This window comes from Pelodiscus sinensis, chromosome 5 (genome assembly GCF_049634645.1).
Source record: "Pelodiscus sinensis isolate JC-2024 chromosome 5, ASM4963464v1, whole genome shotgun sequence".
NCBI lineage: Eukaryota > Metazoa > Chordata > Testudines > Trionychidae > Pelodiscus > Pelodiscus sinensis.
The window spans coordinates 29607103-29631735 of NC_134715.1; the positions used below are offsets into that span (position 1 = coordinate 29607103).

The following is a 24633-nucleotide window of genomic DNA, read 5'->3' on the forward strand; positions in this document are numbered from 1 at the left end:
GCTTGGGAATCACAGATGTGAACCCTCTCCTGAAGTTAGGCTTTGAAGCAGTATTTTGCAGGAAGAGGTATTGGTGTTTGTGAGCTGGTGCACAAGTTGCAGTGCTAGGCAAATTTGGACCAGCTGCCCCTCATGATGGAGGAGAGGCCAGGCCAGGCCAGGCCAGGCCAAATTTAAGTGGTGATGTGAAGCAACCTGGTATAGCAGGTTGCATTGCCACTCAAGAGTGTGAATTTCTTTCAATTTGTGTGCAAATGTGCACTGGCAAAAAGCAAACCAAACAAAAAGATTAAACAACCCAAAACAACAACCCTTCCTCCCCCCTTCCTACACACACTTGCCAATTTGGGCTCTAAGCATGGGACTAGTTTGGATGAATTCAGTTCTGGCTGTGGTGCTGGGCAATATAAGGACTTAGTGGCTATACATATCCTTAGCTATTGAAGTGTATGTGCCTCAAGACCTTCAGGCTATGTCTAGACTATGCTCTGTTTTCGAAACAGGATATGCAGATTCCGTGGGAATTTGCATATCTTCCGATCTCATTTTTGAAAGTCGCCTGGATGCGGTTTTTTTTCCCCCCAGGAAAAAAAACTCTTTTTTGGAAAAAAAACACTCTTCCTTAAAAAATGAGGTTTATGCATTTTTTTCGAAAAAGGTTTTTTTTCCCGGAAGAAAACGCATCCAGGCTGCTTTCACTACTCAAAGCTCCGCTTTTGAAAGTGAGATCGGAAGAAGATATGCAAATTCCAGCAGAATTTGCATATCCTCTTTCGAAAATAGAGCGTAGTTTAGATGTCCCTTTAATGGCAGAAACATATGTACCTAGGATCTGTAGGTACCAGCAGGGTTAGGTGACATCTGAGTGGGGGTTTTGTGAATGTTGAACCTACGTGCCTAGCTGCTAATTCAGCACATAGGTCCTTATGGGAATCTGGCTCACAATAATATCAGTAATTGCAGGAATTCAACATAGTAGAAACTGGAGACTGATTTAAACTCTTATTGAAAATATGACATCTATGAGAATCTGAATGTTCAGGACAAGAGTAACAAAAATCTAGGGCCACAAGTTTCTATGGTTCTTGTATATCTTAGCTACATCATACTCCTATGCTCTTATTTCTAGCTTACCTTCCTTTGCCACTTGTGGCATTAATTCATGTAATTTTAACAATGCGCTTTGAAATGTGTTTATATTAATTCAAGGGTTGGCAATAATTTTTGATGAGGGCCACTTCAGAAATTGTTTAAAGGGCGGGTCCAGGACACTTCTGTGCTTCCCTACCCACAGACCCTGATTGCTCTGGGGGTGAGGGAGCATGCAGTGTTCCCTCCCTCCCCCACCTGAGAGAACCACCAGCTGTCCTAGGGAGGGGAGCACATGAAGTCTGTCGCTCCCTGCCCCCACCCTGTAAGAGAGCACTGTGCTTAGAGTTAACTGCCAGCTGAGCAGCGGCTGGCAGTTGACTTTAAATGCTGAGCCCCTTGCAGGGCAGCAGGAGACTTCACATGCTCCCCTGTCCCCAGGCCCTTATTGGCCTAGGGGGAGCATGCGAAGTCTCCTCCCACCCTGCCCCTGTCCTGCAAGGAGCTTGTGCTGTTTAGAAGCGCCGTGCCCCTTGCAGGGCGGGAGGAGACTTTACACGCTTCTTCCCCCCCCCCCCCACACCCAGGCCAGTCAGGGCTTGGGGGCGGAGAGAACGTGCAAAGTCTCTTCCCACCCTGCGCCCGACCTGCAAGGAGCATGCAATGCTTAGAATCGCCGCACCCTTTGCAGTGCGGGAGGAGACTTTGCACGCTCCCTCCCCTGTGTCCTAAGGCCAATCAGGGCTTGGGGGTGGGGGGAGTGCAAAGTCTCCTGCTGCCCTGCAAGGAGCGCACGGCGCTTAGAAGCACCGTGCACTCCTTACTGGGCGGAGCCAGGGCAGGAGGAGACTTTACATGCTTCCTCCTCCTCTCCCCTGTTCTCAGGCTTTGATTGGCCTGGGGGTGGGGGGAGCAGCAGGGCCTCTGTGGGCCGGATCAACTCACGTGGCAGGCCTACCCCTGTATTAGTTTGAACCATTTGGCAAAATATGCAGGGGAAGATCCTCATCTGGTATCCTAGTATCACTGCAATCAGAGGCATGATGACACTTTACACCAGCTGAGCATCTGTTTAACAGTGTACGCTAATAAAACACAAAAACAATGCATGTGGGAGAACAAGTTATTTTTTGCTATGTTCATTGTACAAGAACTTGTCTGAATAAATCCTTCAAATTCAGGACATTTCTGTGACTCTGCATGTTTTATTCTAGTCCTTCTTAAACAATGTAAATGCTAAGTTGAAAAATGCCTGTCTGCTTTGGAAAGTTCATCCCGTGATATGGTATTCACCTAGGCTGCAGTTTTAGTGAAACTTACCTTCATCAATATTAGAAGTTGGGATGACGACGCTTAGTTCTGTAGTAAAATAAATTAAATGTTAATATCCAAATATTAACAAACATTTCAAGTTATCCTAACACGTAAACATATGTTTATATGTCAAAACAATGGTAGCTTGTTATTTTCCTTAAAAAAATCTCAACCCAGTTCCTAGTGGATATATCACAATATCACCATGTACCCTTTGGCCTTCTCTCCATAAGTGATCTGCAAATAACAAGTAGTCTAATTAATAAACACATGCTAAATACCCCATAATTCAGGATTACAGGTGTATTTTGTATCTAAACAACTACATTCTGACACTTTTTCCTTCCTTCCTTTCTTTCTTGTTTCACTTGAGTAATATCATCTGGTTCTCATCCACTACAAGACCCCTAAAAGTCACCATTTTGTGACACCCATTTCAGGAAGTTTTATGGAGCGCAAAGAAAGGCATGCACTAGGGTTATTTATGTTTAGATAATGTGGATGTGTGTGAAATGCTTCCTTTAGCCTCTTAATGAAGGTATTTGGCTCATATGAAGTTCCTCTACTGGACTTGATTCTTCAAGTTTTATTCAGACAAAGCAGTCACTGAAATCAGTGAGGTTTTTGACTGAATAACTAAAATGAAAGTACTTTCATTGTAGGTCCCATGGCATAATAACAGAAGTGCTGCTAGTCAGGATTAAATGGCTAGTTGAAATGGTTATCTTTGCATACTCTATAATTAAGTATATAAAAATTTTAAAAAATTATCTTGCATTTTAAATTGTGTGAAAATCAAGAAAATCAAAAGACACCAAATTCTCTGTCTTTCACAGACATACACATGCAAATAGTCCCCACCCTTGTACAACACTGAGTAGGGAAATATTTATTATACCAGGATGCCTAAAATGACTGTAAATATAAATAAACATAAAAAATATTTACCTGGAATTTCAGGGTTTGGCTTTTGCTCATGTAGGGCTAAAACATAAAAACACCAGAATAGTTTGAACACGTTGGGTTGCTGCACATTGTTCTTGTGAGAAAGTTTCTAATTCTGCCCTTTGTTGATTTTGCAGAAAGCAGTTGTTAATTAGATGTTTGGACAATCTTGGAAAAGTCTGCTTGCCTTGGCTAAACTTATTTAAAATGCTGTTAATTTGTTATTTATCATCGTGAATCCTAGGATGGGAAAGGATCTCAAAAGGCCATCTAGTCCAGGCCTCATGGCAGGACAATTTTTTTTTTTTATCTAGACCATTCCTAGCAGATATGAGTGACTATGTTTTGTGCCTCTGCTACTAAATTTTGCTGCTGATTTTCTAAGGTTGCATTCCATATGGCTGCTGGGACAAATGTTCTGATTATATGAATCAAGATTCAGAAGAAACGTAGCCAGCACACTTCTTGCATAACATGAATGTGAAGCATCAGCCTGACTGGACTATTTCACTACAACAAAACCCAAAGCCAAACAAAAGGGCTACGTCTACACTACAAGGTTTTTGCGTAAAAACAGCTGCTTTTGCGCATAAACCTGGGGAGCATCCACACCTCAAATGAGCTCTAGCGCTATTAAATGGGCAGTTAAATGGCAGAACAGAGGGCTTTTTCCGCCCTAGGTAAACCTCCTTTTCTGAGGTATAACTGCTTTTAGCGCTACAGCTATTGCACAAGAAGGAAAGTGTGGACACTCCAGAAACTTTATTACGCAATAAACCCCTATGGAAAAAAGCACAGGTGCTCTGATGGCCATTCTGTGAATGGGCCATCAGAGCTTTCTTGTGCAAGAGCGTCCAGCAGTGTAGATGCTCTCTTGTGCAAAAGAGCCTCGCAAAAGTGAGGTGCTTTAATGTGTGGACGTGGTCTTGCGTAAGAAGCCTTTGCACCAAAAAACTAGCGCTACAGACTTCTTGTGATAGAACACCGCAGTGAAGATGTAGCCAAGATGGGTAAACTTGTGTCAGAGGAAAAAACACTGCAGGACAGTTTATTAGTGCAAAATGGAATTAAAGATAGGAACTTTTGGACAAATACAACACCACTGTGTCAATGTAAATGTAGAATTCGTTGCCAGAAGCATGTGATCCCCATTTTCCACTTCTTTAAGTTCAAGCTTCTTTTCATCGTCATCGTCATCATCATCATCATCATCATCATCATACAAGCACTTAGGTTCTATCCTCAATGCTTATTCTCTCATTTCTTATGCCTCTCTGTCCAATTGCTCCAATCTGCTCTCATTGCTAATCTGTCCTGTTTTCCTAAAACCATCTTTGTGCTTTTCTCTGTCCCACCTCTTACATTTGAAACTCCCTCCCTCAACGAATCAGTAAAGACACAATCATCTCCTTTAAATCATTCCTGAAGGACTACTTTGATTTGTTTACAAGAACTCAGCTGGCTAATAATGGTCAGCTCACAGGCAAAACCCCTTTCAAAGCCCTGATGTTTTAAATAATTTGGTACCACAAGTTGTGCATATAGCTACTCTGTGTAACCACAAACCTTCTCATGGTTACCCCCTTCTGTCTCCCTCAGCCTTGTTTGTCACACTCACTGGTCTTACCAATATGTTTGGAAATTCTTCAGATGTGTTTTCATGTGTTTTTATAGTAGCTAAACAATGGGATACCCATTCCTCTGGAGAAACCATTACAGTACCCATAATAAATATGGCTCAGATCTTCAGAGGCAAATTCCCATTGATTTCCTTGGAGATAGGAGCCCCAACACCTTTGTAGGTCTAGCTTTCTGATATAAACTGAATTTGACTCCCTTATTCCACCAATTAAAAAGATATAGCACAACTGGCTTAACATTTCTTATGGATGATCCTCCACCAGAAGTGAATTTGGGAAAAGTTTCTCCCATAACATGGGATCCAAGTAGGAAGTGGTGCTTTAACAAACTTACTTTCATCCAAATTGTAATCTGAGATATATTTTTGTTCTGTAATAAAATAATGGAATATTAGTAGTTTAATGTTTATAAGAATTTAAACAGATTGTCATTTAAACATATGTTTGTGTTAAAAGGTAGGTATTTAAAAAAAGAAAATATATTGTTTTGCACATTATTAGAAAAACTCTTTATCCAAGTTGTTAATAAATATTTCTCTAAATTATAAAGTCTCCACATATCATGGCACTTTTTTGTTTGCTCTGCTTAAAAGTGACATGCAAACAAGTGGTCTAGTTAATACATATGTACAAAATACACCACTTATCAAATATTAGAGGGACACTCTGCATCTAAATAATTATATGCTGACAATTTCCTCTGTTTTTTAAATTTCCTTCAAGTAATATACTCCTCCACTATGAATCCCGCAAAATTCATCTTAAGAAGCTATGTGTCTTTCAAAGATCAGTATGGGGCAAGGTTATCTTAAATTGTGATTAGGGATCTCAAGTGATTAAACAAATAAATGCAATTAATTATGCAATTAAAACAATTAATTGCGATTAATCATGCTGTTAAACAATAAGATTCCAGCTGACCCCATGCTCCACGTTGCGCTGCCCCTTTGAAACACTGCCGAAGCGTTTCAAAGGGGCAGCACTGCGGGACCCAGGATCAGGAGTCCCCAGCTGATCCTGGGCTCCGTGCAGCACTGCCCCTTTGAAATGCAGCTGAGGCATTTCAAAGGGGCAGTGCCGTGGGAGCCCGGGATCAGCCGGAGTCTTCAGCTGATCCCAAGCTCTTCTCGTGTTTCCCTTTTGAAACGCAGTGATGGCATTTCAAAGGGGCAGTGCTTCATGAAGCCCGGGATCAGCTGGAGTCCCTAACTGATTCCAGGCTCCATGCTGCACTGCCACTTTGAATTGCAAAGGTGGCATATCAAAGGGGCAGTGCCTCACAGCTTATCCCAGGCTCTGATCATGCTGCCCCTTTGAAATGCAGCAGTAGCGTTTCTGTGCTGCCACTTTTAAACGCCCTGGCGGCATTTTAAATGGGCAATGCCATGAAAATGCCTACGATTAATGCATGTTAAAAAAATTAATGCGTTAATTGTGCTCTGCCGTTAATCGCAGGCATTGATGCGTGTTAATTGACAGCCCTAATTGTGATGGTGTAATTATGTATATTGATGCTTTCTGCTGCCTAAGATGCAAACAGAGTTGAAACAGCCACAGCAAACCAGATGTTCTTTCATGACTAAGTCTTACTGCCTCTGGTGTGAAGTCCAGGTCTTGATAATGTATGGAAAAAATCTTTGCACTGACACGAAGAAGTTCAGGATCTATCAAACGTATAGAATCATAGAACTGGAAGAGACCTCAGAAGGTCATCAAGTCCAGCCCCCTGCCCTAGGCAGGACCAATCCCAACTAAATCAACCCAGCCAGGGCTTTGTCAAGCCGAGACTTAAAAATCTCTAGGGTTGCAGGCTCCACCACTTCCCTAGGCAACCCATTCCAGTGCTTCACCACTCTCCTAGTAAAATAGTTTTTCCTAATATCCAACCTGGACCTCCCCCGCTGTAACTTGAGACCATTGTTCCTTGTTCTGCCATCCGTTACTACTGAGAACAGCCTTTTTCCAGACTCTTTGGAACCGCCCTTCAGGAAGTTGAAGGCTGCTATCAAATTCCCCCCTCACTCTTCACTTCTGCAGACTAAACAGACCCAAGTCCCTCAGCCTCTCCTCGTAGATCATATGCTCCAGCCCTCTAATCATTTTGGCTGCCCTCTGCTGGACCCTCTCCAATGCGTCCACTTGGGTACTACCTGTATTGCTGTACATGACAGAAGCCCAGAGTCTTATGCAGACCGACTTGGAGTACCTAGAGGCAATCTATATGTGAGGCCAGTGTGAAATCCTGAGCATAAAGAGGTTTGTCTTTTGTGTGAAAAGTCATAATCTCACAGGGATCTGGCCTTCCTGCAATCACTCATTATATTTGAGAAGCCGCGTTACACATGCTTTGTCAATGTCACCTGGATGGACCAAAAATCCTAGCACATCACACTCTCAAACTCTCCTTTGACAGACAGAGGGGTGCATGCTCTGACTTTACTTCTTGCTGTCTATGGGGCCATCCCAGAGGTTACTGGAATTCTTTGTGGGAGTGAACGAGAACTGGGAGCTTCATGATGTGATGCCTGGTGTGATGTCCCCAATTTACGGTCAGTCTGGCTGGCACAACGGTCCTCAGTAGCCCGTGTGTGTTTGGTGACGATTTGAGTTCTATGCTAAATGCCTCCGTTAACTTAGTTAGCGAAGGGTATTTAGATCATAATGAAGTAAATAAAATGTTTTCTATTGGGCTTGAACCTTCAGGCTTTATCCAAACAAAACACACATTGAAATAAATGGGAATTTTGATAACTGGGAGTCCCATTTGCATAACAGTAGCAGTAGTGTTGCAAGTCACAATTAAATGCTAGCTGATGTGAAGAACTATGCACAGTGGCAATCTATAATTAGTATATAAAAATAAAGGCTTCAAAATATTTACCTTGATAGTTAGCCTCAATACTTGTACGTGCTGGGAATAAAACACAAAAACATCAATATGCATCAAATTCCAGCTTTTCTTTTGACATACACATGCAAATGCTCTCACGCATGTTCTTCATTGCACTGAGATATTTATTATACTAGACTGATTTAAATGCTTGCACACGTATAAGAGCATGCATGCACGTGTGCTCAAACATACACACACTCTTACACACAAAATATTTACCTAAAAATTGTCGCGTTGGCTTTTGATCACCTAAGAATGAAACACAAAAACAGGAGCATAATTTGAACACACTTCTTTGTGCAGTGTTGCTGCAGCAAAGAGTTTTCAACTCATGCACTTTGCTGAATTTGGAGAAAGTAGACAATAAGATATTTGGACAACCTTGGAAAAGCTTAACCTTTTTTAATTGTAACCTCGCATTTGTATGAACTTGGAATAAAACACAAAAACATGAGCAAATATTAACTTCTTGCTTGCGTTCTGACAGACACGTAAAAAAGCTCTCACATATGTACTACATTGCATTGAGAAATATTTATTATACAAGGGTTATTGAGAAATATTTATTATACAAGGGTTATTGAAATAACTGTAAACATACACTCCCCTCCCGAAATATTTACCTGGATCTTCTGGCTTTGGCTTTTGATCATCTAGGGATAAAGCACAAAAATGATAGCATAATTTGAACATACTTCGTTGCCATACAATGTTCTTACAATGAAGAGTTTTCATCTTGTGCACTTTGCTGAATTTGTAGAGTGCAGAAAATGTGGAGATGTTTGGACAATCTTAGAAAAACATACGTGTCTTGGACAAAACTTATTTTTTGAAAGTGGAATGCAATACTCTTAAGTTTCTTCATCATCATGAAGAAGGGTCCGTGGCCCTAATGCTATAATTTATTGATTATTTTTCAAGGTTGTATTACAGATGGCTGCTGGAAAAAGTGCTAGGACTACGTGACTCAAGATGATTTTTTTTTTATTCTTCAGAAGAAATATCTTCATTTAGTACACTATGTCTAAGCTGAATATGAAGCATCAGCCTGATTAAACTATTTCACTAAAACAGAATCCAGAGCCAATTTAGTCAAACTAAAGAAATGTAGAGATGAATCAGTAGGTGAGACACAGAACAGTTTATCAATATAAGAATGAATTACAGTAAAAGCTGTGTTATCCAGCATGCTTGGGGATTAGGGCATTCCGGTTATCTAAAAATTCCAGTTATCTAAGGGTCCCATCAACCTAGGAAAAACCAATGTACAATAACAGTAACTAAAGTTTTTAATATTGGTAGTTTAGTTGTGTGAGGCAGTTAGTCTCACATTTCTATTTTGAGTTAAAGATGATTAGTACTTCTTAAATAAAAAGTTAAACCTATCATGGCAAACCAAGCCAGTCCTGTGTGCCGATAGATGTGACAATATTGTGACGGGGGGCAATGCCGGTTAACAAAGTTTTCTGGTTAACAGAGTGTTGGATAACAAAGGTTTCACTGTAAAATTTAAAAAAAAAAAAAAAAAAAAAAGCCTCTGCCCTCAGATGCACAGCTTTTCCTAACAGTCAATGTGAGTTGCATGTGCTTATCTGAGGGCAGAATCTAGCCCAGCATGCTAATATTACAGAACAAGATAGGCATGTTTGGACAAATTCTATGCAAATAAAGTAAAGACATACATCTTGGATTAGCTGCTAGCAGGATGTGCTCCTCATTTCCCATTGCTTCAAGTTCAAGTTTCCTCTTTTCACCATCCAAACACTTATATTTACATTCTATTCTTATTTTCTCTTATCTCTTTGTGTGTCATTTCTCAATACCTTCATCTGTCCTTATTGCTCATCTGTCCTGCTCTCTAATAACTATATCTGAGCTTTCTTTCATGCTGCTTCTTACAGCTCTATTATCTTCAATTAATCTGAAAGGACACTGACCATGACAATATCCTGCACAAACCTCATGGAAGGAAGGAAAAGTGAATTAAATTAAGTGAAACCTTACCAAAATAGATTTAATATATTTGGGACCATAGTATTGAAAATGCATTTGATTTGTGTATGTTTTATTGTGAGATAGTATATATGAATTTTTTCTTGGAGAAAGGAATATGCCAACATAATTCAGCTAGTTATTAGCCCTTTGAAGCCACTCTCTGGAGAGGTTTGCATATACTAGTTCCAACTGATTCACCAGGGACCAACAGACAAAGAAAAGACTTTTGAAGAACCAGCGTGAGTTTAAGATGACTCAGGACCTTCCTGGTCCAGCAAACAGACATGACCTGTGGTCCATAGAGGGTTCCAGTCCTTAGGACTGGGTTGGAAGGATTTGGCTTCCTGACTCTCCATATGACTATATGCTTGTTCTGAGTAAAGCTGTGATGAATTTGAAAACATAAGAAAACTCCTTAGATGAGGTTTTGAAGTACAGTTTCTGCCCATTTTATAGTTGGAGTGAACTCTCTCTCCTCCTTGTTATCACATCCACTTGTCTTAAACATTGTGAACTCTTTAGGCATGGCCTCCGATGAGTGCATAGAACAATAGGCTGTCCAATCTTCTGTGGAAACCTCTTCAGTATAAATAATATATATGGCTCAGATCCTGAGAGTAATCAGGCACCTAATTCCTATTGATTTCCATGAAGATAGGTGCCGAAATACCTTTGAGAACTGATCAGGAATGGCCCTACCATGAGGCGAACTGAGGCGGCCACCTCATGTCCCAGACTGGGTGTGTGGGGGGGTGCCACTAGGACCCAGAGTGTAGAAAATTGTGTCTGCTGCTGGTGCAGCGAGGGAGCATGGGGGCATCACTTGAACTCCCTGCCTCAGGTGCCAAAATGTTGTGGGCTGGCCCTGGAACTGATCAACTATCCTCTTCTCCACAACTGTCTTTGTTCTTTTTTTCTATGGTTCTCATCTAACATCCTTCCTCAAATAATCTGTAAGGATACAACCATCTTCCTAAAACTCCACTTCTATTGCAGAGTTTACTAGAAATCAGCCAGTCTATGATCATGGGCAAATCACTCTTCCCAGTACCCCAATGCTTTAAAATAATTCAAAACCCCAAGCTGTGTCCAAAGCTAGCCAGTGTAAACACACAAACGTCTCCCTGTTACCTTCATCTTATCTCCCCCTTCCTTTTTATCTGTCAACACACTTGTCTTAAATTTAGATTGTGAACTCTTCAGGACATCTCTTCCTTTATGTTTGCACAGTGCATAGAGCAGTGGGCTGCTTAGTCCTCTCTGGACACCACCATAAAACAGTATTCAGCTTTCTGGTAATATATTTTGATGCTCTTCCTTCACCTTTTATAAAAAAAAATTCAAACACAGTTTGTCTGACATTTCTCATGGACAACGCTCCTTTAGAAGAAAACTTTGTGGACTATTTGCAGACTCTCGGGCAAGTGAGAGGACTGTGCAAGAACTAGAACAAGAGAGAGTATAACAAACTTAAAACAAAATAAAACATTTTGGAAGAGTGAACTGGTAGCACAGACAGGCTACATTAATATTTGGTGGGATTCCTCCTGTGGCTGTTTGGATAAAATACTTCTGCCAGTCTATCCAATCCCCAGCCATGGATCTTTGGCACTATAAATGGCACTTTACAGAATCTGGAGGGAATGGTACTATACTCCAAATGCAAATTATATTCCCTTCCAATAAAGGCACCCAGGGCATAATCTGTTCCCCAACCCTTTAATTGTCTTGCTTTTCCTCTTCCTCTAGAAGGAAGAGAAGGAACAGGGTGTAATGTAACAGAAACCATTAAGGCAACATTATTACAGATATTTCCATAACTTTTTTGGAGACTGAGTAGTCCATTCTCATTGTTTTGCAAATCAGTTGCACATTTTAAAATGTAGGCATTCGTTTTCAATTTAATGTGACTGGAACAAAGAAGATAAATCTATGAAAGTTTAACCTCCACATTGAGCTCGCGATTCATCCTCTCCTGCCAGGCAGTCTATTTCCTTGTTACAGACGTACTTTTTTGGAATACACACGTCTGAATTACAGTGGAAACTGTTGTTTTTGCATTCTGCAACAAAAAGAGAACTCACTTAGTACCTGATGGAATCAAATAATTCACCAACCTCATCACTCTAAGAGGCACATTTATGACAAAAGTAAAATATTCATGAATATGTCATAAAATCTAAACACTGAATATATATAAATGCTATCAATGCTGTAGACCTTCCATTTTACCACTTTAAAACAGAGTTTTAACTTTCCAGTGCTGTAGTTCTCTCTTTTTACTCAAGATCTACTATCAATTTTTTCCAAAACTTCTGACTACACCCAAACCGACCTTTCAGTCTTGTTAGTGTTCTTTAAGATTGCAATGGGAATTTAAGATGGTCAACATCTCCCAAGATTGGGACAACATTTTCAAAAGCCTAAAGCTAGCCTTCCTAGTCCATATTTAGGCACCTTATTGATTTAGGAGCACATGTTGTATTGACTGCACTACTTTTGAAAATTCTACTGGGAAATATAGGATTAGGAACTGAACTGTAGACTCATATTGTGAAAATGTTGATCATGACCTATAATTGCAGTCAGGCACTTCTCTATTAGATGAAACATTCCTATACACTCAAGTGTCTGGCTTTCTATTAGCTACAAATTTTGATACATTTTGAAGAGCAAAGCCAATGCTTTGCCAGTTTTGAACAGTTATTTTTGACTTAATATAGATTTGCATGGGAGAATATAAAATAATGTATTATTTTTATTTAATGGAAAAGCTGATGGCTTCTTAAAACCAGTACAAAGTATCGGGAAGACTGTATTTGACTTCAGAAGGCTTTGGATCAGGGCTAGACTGAGGAAAAATGGCACTTGTCACATGAACAAGTACTCCTTAGAGCAGGGCTACTCAGCTTTGGAAGCCCCAAGGGCCATAATGATATTCACAGCACATACCAAGGGCTACAACTTAAGCGTGGTTGCATATACATGCAAATACATGCAAATAGCTTCCTTCACACTGACGGACATGAATACAAAGTACTTCCCACAATGCCACAGCTCTCCTGGGCACCTCCTCCCTGCGGACTAGAAATGCCAACTAGAAACCCTGCCTTAGAGTAAATCGTTTCGCGTACAAGCTTTGGGGTCAAGAGGTCTGTTCTATAGTTTACCACCATCTTTTGAACTTTAGAAACTTGATTTCAGTATTGAAAATATAACTTAAATACCATGTGAGAAGGTAAGATTTTTGTTAATCACATTAAAAAAAATCTGATTTTTTTTTATCTTTACTTTCCTCATAAACATTATGTGCATTGTAAGGATGTCAAGACAGGAGCCTTATTTTCACACATTAGTACAGGCAGTCCCCGAGTTACGCGGATCCGACTTACGTCGGATCCGCAGTTACGAACGGGGCACTTCCTCTCCCTGGTCTCGAGCAGACCAGGGAGAGGAAGCAAAGCGGCGGGGGAACGCGCGGCCAGCTGACAGCCCAGACGCGTCTGGGCTGTCAGCTGGCCGCGCGCTCCGCTCTGCTCCCTCCCCCCCGTCTGCAGACCAGGGGGAGGGGGAGCAGAGCGGAGCAGAGCAGAGCGGCGGAACGCGCAGCCAGCTGACAGCCCAGACGCGTCTGGGCTGTCAGCTGGCCGCGCGTTCTGCCGCTCTGCTCTGCTCTGCTCCGCTGCGCTCTGCTCCCCCTCCCCCTGGTCTGCAGACCAGGGGGAGGGGGAGCAGAGCGGAGCACGCGGCCAGCTGACAGCCCAGACGGGTCTGGGCTGTCAGCTGGCCGCGCGTTCCGCCGCTCTGCTGTGCTCCGCTCTGCTCCCCCTCCCCCTGATCTGCACACCATGGGGGGGGGGGGAAAGCAGAGCGGAGCACGCGGCCAGCTGACAGCCCAGACGGGTCTGGGCTGTCAGCTGGCCGCGCGTTCTGCCGCTCTGCTCTACTCTGCTCCCCCTCCCCCTGGTCTGCAGACCTGGGGGACGGGGAGCAGAGCAGAGCAAAGCCACGGAGCCCGAGGGCAGCAGGATAGCCACGGCGCGTCTGGGCTGTCCCGCTGCCCCCGTGCTCCGCGGCTTTGCTCCGGACGCCTGTGGTACAGCAGCTGGGGCGCTGCCGGTTGGTCCCGTAGCGCCGCTCTGGGTGCCACTGGACCAACCCAGCAGCACCCCAGCTGCTCTGCCCCAGGGGTCCCCTAGTCAGCAGCTGCTGAAAATGACCAGTGGCTGACTACAGGAAGCCTCTGCCCCGGGCTTCCTGGAATCAGCCGCTGATCAGTTTCAGCAGCAGCTGACTTGGGGATGCCTGGGGTTCTTAAGTTGAATCTGTATGTAAGTCAGAACTGCCAGATTCAGCCACTGTTGAAACTGATCAGTTTCAGCAGCGACTGAATCTGGACGCCAGTTCCGACTTACATACAGATTCAACTTAAGAACAAACCTACAGTCCCTATCTTGTACGTAACCCGGGGACTGCCTGTATTCACATTTTGGGTGCTATCTTAAAAACAAAAAAGTAATAATTGAGTCTGGCAAATATTTTTAAAAAAAATCTATGTGTATGTGTTATATTTTTATTTAAAAATTACCTTTTGACTATGTTTGAACCCCTGCTTTGTTCACATTCCATGAACGCAAATGAATTTTCATGATAGGGACAATCATCAAAACAGCAAAATCAACATAATTGGGGACAGAGTTTTGAATGTGTAATCATGATTCTGGTATCTGAAATCCAGTTTCTAAAAATATGCTCATCCTGTCAGATTACATGGCTTGTCTCTGTTCCATATTTCCACTCAAAAAAGGTGGAATTTTAAATACTGAACATTGTGACTGCTCAAGAACAAGTTATGGGCAAAGATATTATTCTATAAATAATTTTTATACATAATTTTGAGAATCTTAATTTGCTTTATGGACAATTTGATAACAGAAAAAAAAAGATGTAAACTAGTTGAATTATTATTATTTGTCCACTTCTAATAATCCATTTTCAGTCCAACTCACCACACTTTTCCTTTGGTGTATGACTTTAATATTAAAGTTTGCCAGTTTCTTTAAAATCGTTATTCCCTTTGTTCTAATACTCACATGTGTCAAGACAGGGCTGGCTTTAAGAAGTGCGGGGCCCCGTATGCACCGTGTGCCTGGGGCCCTGCGCATACGCCGCATGCCCAGGACGGCAATTCATATGCGTTGCGCACCCGGAGGGGGGGAGCACTGCGCACGCGTCATGCACCCAGGGGGAGCATTGCACATGCGCCATGCGCCCGGAGCCCTGCGCATGCGCTGCGCACCCAGGAACGGGGCCCCCTTAGGCACAGGGCCGCATTCTGGGGAATCAGCCTTGTGTCAAGAAGTAAACTAGTGCCTAAGTTTCCTTGCTTAACCACTGATGCTGTAGTATTATCATCTTACACAGCTGAAAGATCTTTTCCTCAACAGGATTGAAATGGACTGAGAACACCTTTTAACGGTAAGGATTTAACTATGAGACACTTTAGAAGGGAGAATTACAATTAACTGGAATTCATTTGTAAATGCAATACTATCAATTTAGGAATGTATAAGGATCTTAACTGGTTAACACTCTACAAAGGCAATTTCCCCTTTCTTAATATCCACATTTCCACATCAATTGCTGTGAAAGTCACATCCACTCTGACTTGATTAGCCCCATTGACACAAGTACCCTCTTTCTTTGTTGTCTCTATGTATGCCCATATCTCTGTAAACTCCATTCTAATTCATTTTATGAAGTAGGTTTTACCTAAGAAAGGTTATGCCCTAATCTGTTAGTCTCTAAGGGTGTGTCTAGACTACATGGCTCCGTCGACAGAGCCATGTAAACTAGTTTACCCAACATAATCAATGAATTGGGGATTTAAACAATCCCCGCTTCATTAAAATAAAAATGTCTGCCACACTGTGCTGACAATCAGCTGATCCAGCACAACGTGGCAGTGTAGACGTGGATCAGTTGACAATGGAAGCCTTTGTCGACCACTCCCTTATGCCTTGTGAAACAAGGTTTACTGGAGTGTTCGACAGAGGCTTCCCTTGTCGACCGATCTGCGTCTAGACTGCCGCACTGTGCCGGATCAGCTCATTGTCGGCACAGCGCTGTGTCCATTTTTATTTTAATGAAGCGGGGATTATTTAAATCCCCACTTCATTGACTATGTTGGGTAAACTAGTTTACATGGCTCTGTCGATGGAGCCATGTAGTCTAGACATACCCTACGGTGCCACAGGACTCTTCGTCATTATTACCTTTACAGCACAATTCGTCACTTAGGTCTCCACAGTCATTGATTCCATTGCAGGTTTCAGTCAAAGGAATGCATTTCTTATTGACACATTCGAATTCATTCGATTGACATTCTGCAAAGAAGTATGAAAAACAAAGTTATTTAAATTTCTACGTAATCAGAAACTTCCAAGAAAAATTGTCTTTATTTTATTTTTGCAACAGGTGGGACAGGGCCTTATCCAGTAACTAGAAATCTTTACATTTATTTCAGTGAGCTTTGCATCAGAGCCTCAACATGGCTTTTTCTTCCCTCCCCTCCTCCCCCCTTCGACTGCCAGCAACTTGATAAAGGGGATCTTAATTTCTCTTTGTTCAGAACTAAGATGGCAATGCCATTTCAGATCCCCCTGCTAGGTGGTTATGGGAGAAATGTGGTATATCATCATATTTTGTTGTCTTTAAACTCTTGCTTTTGCCATTGAGGTCAAAGACTGAGAAGATTTGGACCCTCTTTTGATCAGCCACATGTCTCAGAGCAGCCAAAGAAAACCCAATTCTTGTCACTTTCATCACATAAAATGCAAAAGTAGGAAATGCTCTGAACAAAAACATGGTTTAGCTTACCCCAGTGCAGATATTAAATCATGCCAGAACTACAGCCACAAGATACTGAGCACTTTGCGGAAGTACTAACAATTTACCTAATCAGACTGTTGGCTGATACCAGACCATTGTGTTCTTAAATATTCTGAATTACATTACACAGTCATTCTGGACAGAATGATGGTCTGAAAGGATGCCACTGGCCACCCCACCAGCTGACCAGAGAAAGACGGGGCATAGGAGAGGTGCAAGTTACCCAAGAGAAGGATTTTAAGAAACATTTATTCAGCTAGAGCCATTCTTAGGCTTGGAGGAATGGAGTTGCAGGCACGACGTTTTCCCATGGTTTTCTTTGTGAAATTTTAACCAAGTATTTTAGGGAAGAAGATAACTTATTTTCCTTTTTTAAGCTACCTAGAGGCTGAAAATTATTTAGAAGACTAGAAAAATGCAACTACAGTTAGAAGTGGCAGTGCCTGTGATACCAAACTTGATAGGCAAGACTGTAACTTCCTAATTTGATGCAGTGTTTGAACTGAAAACATTCTACTTAGCTTCTTTTTTTTTAAAAAAAGACACATTTTACCAACCTCTGTCTTTTGTATGGCACACGATGCTAGCAACAGTCCTGTTACTATTAACATTTGGTCTCTTAATTAAAGCACATTCCGCCAGGCTAGTCTCTAGCCCTCTGCAAGTAGCATGAAGACACTGACTTGAAGTTGAGGCAGATTCTGGAACTGCAAACATTTTTTCATGATGTTCAGCACCTCTGTCAAGATTCAAATAAAAATCTCAAAATATATTATTGCACAGAGAATTATTCATACTCAGTGATTGTGCAGCAATGACTTGGTTTCCCTCTTGTAGAATCATAGAATATTAGGACTGGAAGGGACCTCGAGAGGTCATTGAGTCCAGCGCTTTGCCCTCATGGCAGGACCAAATACTGTCTAGACCATCTCTGATAGACATTTATCTAACCTACTCTTAAATATCTCCAGAGATGGGGATTCCACAACCTCCCTGGGCAATTTATTCCAGTGTTTGACCACCCTGACAGTTATAAACTTTTTCCTAATGTCCAACGTAAACCTCCCTTGCTGCAGTTGAAGTCCATTGCTTCTTGTTCTATCCTCAGAAGCCAAGATGAACAAGTTTTCTCCCTCCTCCTTATGACACCCTTTTAGATACCGGAAAATGACTATCATGTTCCCCCTCAGTCTTCTCTTTTCTAAACTAAACAAACCCAATTCTTTCAGCCTTCCTTCATAGGTCATGTTCTCTAGACCTTTAATCATTCTCGTTGCTCTTTTCTGGACCTTCTCCAATTTCTCCACATCCTTCTTGAAATGCAGTGCCCAGAACTGGACACAATACTCCAACTGAGGCCTAACCAGCGCAGAGTAGAGTGGAAGAATGACTTCTCGTGTCTTGCTCACAACACACTTGTTAATGCATCCCAGAATCATGTTTGCTTTTTTTGCAACAGCATCACACTGCTGACTCATATTCAGCTTGTGGCCCACTATAACCACTAGATCCCTTTCTGCTGTACTCCTTCCTAGACAGTCACTCCCCATTCTGTATGTGTGAAACTGATTGTTCCCTCCTAAGTGGAGCACTTTGCATTTTTCTTTATTAAACTTCATCCTGTTTACCTCAGACCATTTCTCCAATTTGTCCAGATCATTTTGAATTATGACCCTATCCTTCAGATTAGTCGCAACCCCTCCCAGCTTGGTATCATCTGCAAACTTAATAAGCGTACTTTCTATGCCAATATCTAAATTGTTGATGAAGATATTGAACAGAGCCGGTCCCAAAACAGACCCCTGCAGGACTCCACTTGTTATACCTTTCCAGCAGGATTTCAAACCATTAATAACTACTCTCTGAGTACGGTTATCCAGCCAGTTATGCACTCACCTTATAGTAGCCCCATCTAAGTTGTATTTGCCTAGTTTATTTATAAGAATATCACGCGAGACTGTATCAAACGCCTTACTAAATTCTAGGTATAACACATCCACCTCTTCTCCCTTATCCACAAGACTCGTTATCCTATCAAAGAAAGTTATCAGATTGTTTTGACATGATTTGTTCTTTACAAATCCATGCTGGCTGTTCCCTATCACCTTGCCACCTTCCAAGTGTTTACAGATGATTCCTTAATTACTTGCTCCATTATCTTCCCTGGCACAGAAGTTAAACTAACTGTCTGTAGTTTCCTGGGTTGTTCTTATTTCCCTTTTTATAGATGGGCACTATATTTGCCCTTTCCCAGTCGTCTGGAATCTTTCCTGTCTCCCACGATTTTCCAAAGATGATTTAAATCTCCCCCGCTTCATTAGCATAAAAATGGCTGCCGCTTTTTTTCGGCACGGAGCTTTGCTGGAAAAAAGCGCCAGTCTAGATGCGGATCTTTCGGAAAATAAAGCCTTTTCCAAAAGATCCCTTATCCCTTATTTTAAAGAGGATTAAAGAGCTTGAGGGTAACCCACAGCAAGGAATTCCCAAACGTCCCTTCCTGGATTCTCAAAGGAGTTTTTGTATTGCGGTGGGGACAGAAATACCAGTCTAAGGTGAGGGAGCTTCGGGATCTTTTAAAGACAATCATTTAGTGACAAGATATTTTTAAAGTCTTGTGGAGGCTCCCACTGTCTGCACTCAGAGTGCCAGAGTGGGGAACAGCTTTGACAGTGCTCTATCATGCATGCAGGAAATCTGCATCAAGTAAATAAGTAACCAGCAAGTCTTGCCCTGGTCATGTCAGGCATTTATGCCCTACCTAGGACTGAGTGCTCTGTCTTTGCACAAGGCCTGTGCTGTCTGAGGAGTTAAAGACCAGGACTAGAAATTAAACCCCAGTCTCAGAGATGGCGTGAGGTACTCCAGCAAGAGGTCCAGCCCTCACACATGTTTAAATTATCACTTGCCTCTTTGAGGCCATGTAAGGAAGCACAGGAGTATGAGGCTGGCTCTTACATATCTCAGCTGGGATAACCCAGACCATGAACCTGGGTTCAGAGCGGAAAGCAGGCTCTGTATACTTGCCAGAGGGCTGGGTGGTGGTAAAGAGGGCAGGGAGTAGGTTGAGCCTTGGCTGTGCCCCGAATATTTTGACCAGTGGAGCACAGCTGGCAGGAATGAAAGAAGCTGTGCCCTATAAAAAGATGCAGTAAATGATGTCTTCTCTGACTACAATTATTTCCCAGAACTCTTTCTGAGATGACACATCTGGATGTTGTCCCTAAGAGAGTGTAGAGAGATAATTCCCATGTATCCCAGTGTTTTTCTTTGTTGTTGTTGTTGTTATTAAAAATTAGTCCTCAATTAATGATATTTTCAATAAAAAATGTATAATTTGAATAGAAAGTGTGTAACGGTTATTTGTAATATACTAGATTACCAGGATAGAAATTGCTTGGCTTTTACCCTCAGGTAACCCATTGCATAACCCTTATGGAAAGATTACAGTTGATATACTCTCCATGATTGCCCAGTCGCATGACTAACCGGAGGCGGGCCACTAGTAAGCAGTAATGCATTTTCATAAACATTTAATTATATGAACTCCCTCCAAGAACTTACTTTGTAAAACCAAGATGTACACAGACAACATTTGCTTCATTCATACTCCACTCGTTACATACAAATAACTTCTCAGTATGATTCACAAGCTCCACTTGAATAAGACCCTCTGATTGTGAATTTGCATAGTCCAAAGAAACTTCAAATTTTTCTAAAAAAAAAAATTATTACAAAAGTATATCAGATGAAAGGCAACCATAGAAATAATAACGTCATTATGTTAGAACCTGTAGGTAAGTAACATTCATATGGAGGGGAAAATGTATCAGTGGATAGGGCACCAGATGGGGAATCTAGGCCCAGGATACTACTATTTCTGACTCTTCTGCTGGCTGGCTGTGACTTTCGGCTAGTCACTTTATCTCAATATATCACAGTTTCCCCTTTCAGTAAAATGGGGATAACGATTCCCACCATTGTAAAGTGCTCTGAGATCTTTGGAAAAACTTTCCACACAAATGCTGGCTCTTATTAGCATGAAATACCAACAATTATGGGACATCTGATGACACAGCAATGACACTTTGAGCCAGCAGCCAGATTCTGCTCCCACTGAGTAAATAATGAAAAATCCAATTGTCTACCATAGAAGCAGGACTGAGCTGTCAGGAATGTAGGTAGATGAGACTGTCAATTATTTGATTTATTTGATGAGTATCAACAAATACTGCCTACTTTCAATTACTTTCTTTTGCAGCTTCACATTCACAATTTTCAAGTAAATGATCAGAAGGTCTGAGAGTAAAGAGTTAAGTATTCACCAGACACCTCACAGTTAATAATATAGTTCTGGAAAAGGATATTTTAATACCTGAAGTTATGCATCTTGATTTACTCCGAAACTTCTCTTGTGGGTGCTGGCATTCATAGGCCTTTAGCTGACAATAATTATGGAATGTCCTTCCTTTGGTAGAACAAACGGAGGTGGTATTCTTTGGGCATTGGTAGGGAAGCTTGCAAATACAATTTCCTCCAACACATCTCTGCCATGCGTTACAGAAAACTTTCTTACAAGAGTTATGTGTGTACTTATTATTTAAGCATTCTTTTATCAAAGACCTCTCTTGCTGAACTTCCTTAGATTCTTTTATCAAAGACCTCTCTTGCTGAACTTCCTTAGATTCTTTTATCGGAGACCTCTCTTGCTGAACTTCCTTAGATTCTTTTATCGGAGACCTCTCTTGCTGAACGTCATCTTCGTCGTGTCTAAATTGGTACTGCAAGACACGAAATAAAAAATCGAGTAAGACTAAGTAGCAAATCAACTGATATATATGGCCCAATCCAATGTCCACTGAAAGTTCCTCCATTGTTTCCAATTGGGTGTTAGATAAGGCCCATTACTAACTTATTCCTAGGGTGTTTCTATCTTCCATTGTTTGTAGTAGTATCCTTGATCTCACCTCTTATTTTTCTAGGGTTTGATTGTTCCTCTTCTCTTTAAATTTAGACCTTTCATGCAGGGTGAATTGTGTTCTCTCTGATTTCCTTCGAACAGCCCTCGAATTTTCAACATGTTAGAGTATAGAATTTTTAAACTAATGCTTTAAATTCAAATACTGGTATTGTAGATACAGGTCGGACCTCTATAGTCCAGACTTCCCTCTTCTGACCACATCTGAGTTCCAGCATCCCTGTGGATGCTCCAGGGCTGGAGCATTCAGAAGGAAAAACCTGCTTCCTCCACTCAGAAACTCCTTGCCTGCCGTCCTAGAGCTTCCAGAGCAGAGCAAATAGCTCATTTGCAGCACTCAACCTCAGGGAAGGTGGAGGAGCAGAGATCGGGGGGTCCTCAGAGGAAGAGGCGGGGTGGCTGTGGAGCCCTGTGGTAGGGGGCCAAGAGCACAGCCCTACCTATAACCAGCCAAGCAACTACGGGGCTCAGTATGCTTTGTGGAGCTGTGCTTCTATCCCCCAGATTCAGGACTCCACAGCCATCCAGCTTCTTCCTAAATCTCCTGCTTCCTCCCCATGCCTGCTCAGTCAATGCTGGACCTTCTGCTGCCATCAGAATGGAGCACTGCAGCAGAGAGGCTGGCATTGACCTCCCCTGGTCTGGCAAATTCCCTGGTTTGGGACAGGTCAGGTCCTGGAAGGTACAAACTGTAAATAGTGGGATTTACAATAAACTGTAATTAAAAGTCTGCAGCTGCATGCTTAGAAACATTCTTACTGACCTAACTTGATTCATTTTAAAAGTCACTTGCAAATATTTTTAAAGAGCCTCAGGCAAGCAAACAATAAAGAAAAAACAATGACTACACTTAACTTTTTGGTTTAGTTTAGGTTCACTGAAGTGATAATTATTTATAACAGCTCTTTGGAAACTTGAAAATGAAAATTCACTCTCATGAAGTGCTTTTATTTGCTTGTTATTATTTAAGAAAAAAAATATTAAAGCATAAATTTGCATGCATGGCACTTTCACGCGTAAAAAAGATAAACCAAAGGGACTATCAACCTTGAATGTGTCTATTAGATCAATACAGTTGGGCTGCGTCTAGACTGGCATGATTTTGCGCAAATACTTTTCACGGAAAAGTTTTTCTGTTAAAAGTATTTGCGCAAGACTGCGTCTATACTGGCATGTGCCTTTGCGCATAAGATTTGCTTTTCCACAAAAGCATCAGTGACAGTGTAGACTCTCTCTTGCACAAGAAAGCTCTGATGGCCATTTTAGCCATTGGGCTTTCTTGCACAAGAAATTAACTTGGCTGTCTACACTGGATCCTCTTGCTCAAGAATACTTTTCCCTGAGAGGGAGCGTCGTAGTATTTGCGCAAGAACCACTGATTTTGTACAGTACAAAGTCAATGTTCTTGCGCAAATACTTGTGGCCAGTGTAGACAGGCGGCAAGATTTTGCGCAAAAGCATGAGCTTTTGCACAAAATCTTGACAGTCTAGATGCACCCTTCAAGTCTAAAGTACTAAGAGTGAAATCCTGACCCCATTGGAGCTGATGAGTGGTTTACCGTTGAGTTCAGAGGGGCTGGAATTTCATCCAAAAAGGTTACCCTGTTTTGTAATCATATTGCATATTTCCTGCTATTCTCAGGCCAGTAATTCAATTCAATTCAATTCAATTAATTATGCCTTTAAATGTACAGGGCAACCTAAGAACCATATCCTGCAATCCTTATTCGGGCATAACTTCTTTTACTCCACTGGAAGTTTTGCCTGAGTATAAACCAAATGAAGACAGCAGAATTTGATTATCTAGGCTCTAAAACCTGCAATTGATGCAGGGTAGGCAGACTCTGAAGCCCCTTAAGAGGTCCTTCCAGGACTGGGTCTGGGACTATAATTGCAGTGATGTTTCTTTAAAATACCTTTTTCAGAAGCTTACTTCCATATATTTCCAATTACAGTAATTACATAAAAAATGCATATCACAATTAAAGTATTCACATTTGGATTAAAAAATTGCATGGATACTACTAAAGGAAAACATTTAAAAATTAACATTTTCACCGCCTACTGTTTAAAGAAACATATAGAGGAATCACTTCTTTAAAATAAAGTAAATTCTTACCTGGGAATGACAAATACAAAAGAAGGACCATGAAAAAACAAAGAGTAATAGTACTAGTAATAATTTCATGATGAATTTTTGTCTGTCTTGCTACAGGAAATTCTTGGTGTCTGATTCTTTTTAGCCTTCGGTATTTGTCTGTGATTAATTTTTAACCATTGGTAAAATATTTAAAAAGGTTGTTTAGAAATAAAGTGCAAGAACCTCCATTCAGTTTTGAACTCTTCATAAAAATCCTACCCCAATCTAACGGGTTTTACCGTAACTGCAATACCAGATAACAAAAGTAAAGTCTTTAAAGTAAATGATTAAAAGGAGGATCCCATTAGGAGTTCACTTTTCCATGCCCCAATTCACAATCATTCGTCCCATTATTGACTTTTGCCAAATAATTCCGCTGAAATGCTCAGGCTGCTTCCACTGCTCCCATACTAGCTGTTAGCTATTTCTATGTATGTGCCTCCTTTTGAGATATACTGGAGAAATTAAAAGGAGGAACACCAGGTTGTACCGAGAACTGCATTTTTGTAATTTAAGATTTTGCTCAGTACACATTGCTTAACTGTTTGGCAAGTGGTGAAAGCATGTGTTTATTGTGTGGTTTATTATGGGAGTGCCAGTTCCTTGGAACACTAAAATCAAAATAAAACCAAAGAAAATCTATCCTTTAGCACAAGTTACCCCATGTTACAAAAAGCTGCAAATAATAGCTATTCATAAGTATACTCTCTTTATTTAAATAACATGTAGGTGGTCAGAAAAAAAAAGACAG

At 41.3% G+C, this 24633-nt stretch overlaps 1 protein-coding gene across 2 annotated transcripts in view; it reads right to left on the minus strand.

Annotated features, from left to right (window-relative positions):
* CFI (complement factor I) overlaps positions 1 to 24240 on the minus strand; it is a 37478-nt gene extending 13238 nt beyond the window's left edge. The window contains exons 1-12 of one of the 2 annotated variants that reach the window (XM_075929716.1): positions 23862 to 24238; positions 21140 to 21545; positions 20329 to 20479; positions 17325 to 17506; positions 16152 to 16262; positions 11822 to 11938; positions 8505 to 8534; positions 8101 to 8130; positions 7870 to 7899; positions 5323 to 5358; positions 3352 to 3387; positions 2410 to 2448 (exon numbers count right to left, since the gene is read on the minus strand). In XM_075929716.1, the coding sequence (XP_075785831.1) occupies positions 2410 to 2448; positions 3352 to 3387; positions 5323 to 5358; positions 7870 to 7899; positions 8101 to 8130; positions 8505 to 8534; positions 11822 to 11938; positions 16152 to 16262; positions 17325 to 17506; positions 20329 to 20479; positions 21140 to 21545; positions 23862 to 23930 (1237 nt within the window). In that variant the 5' untranslated portion in view covers positions 23931 to 24238. Of the gene's footprint in view, positions 1 to 2409; positions 2449 to 3351; positions 3388 to 5322; positions 5359 to 7869; positions 7900 to 8100; positions 8131 to 8504; positions 8535 to 11821; positions 11939 to 16151; positions 16263 to 17324; positions 17507 to 20328; positions 20480 to 21139; positions 21546 to 23861 lie in introns of both variants that reach the window. The other variant, XM_075929717.1, reaches the window with a different exon arrangement.
* Positions 24241 to 24633: the final 393 nt, after the last annotated feature.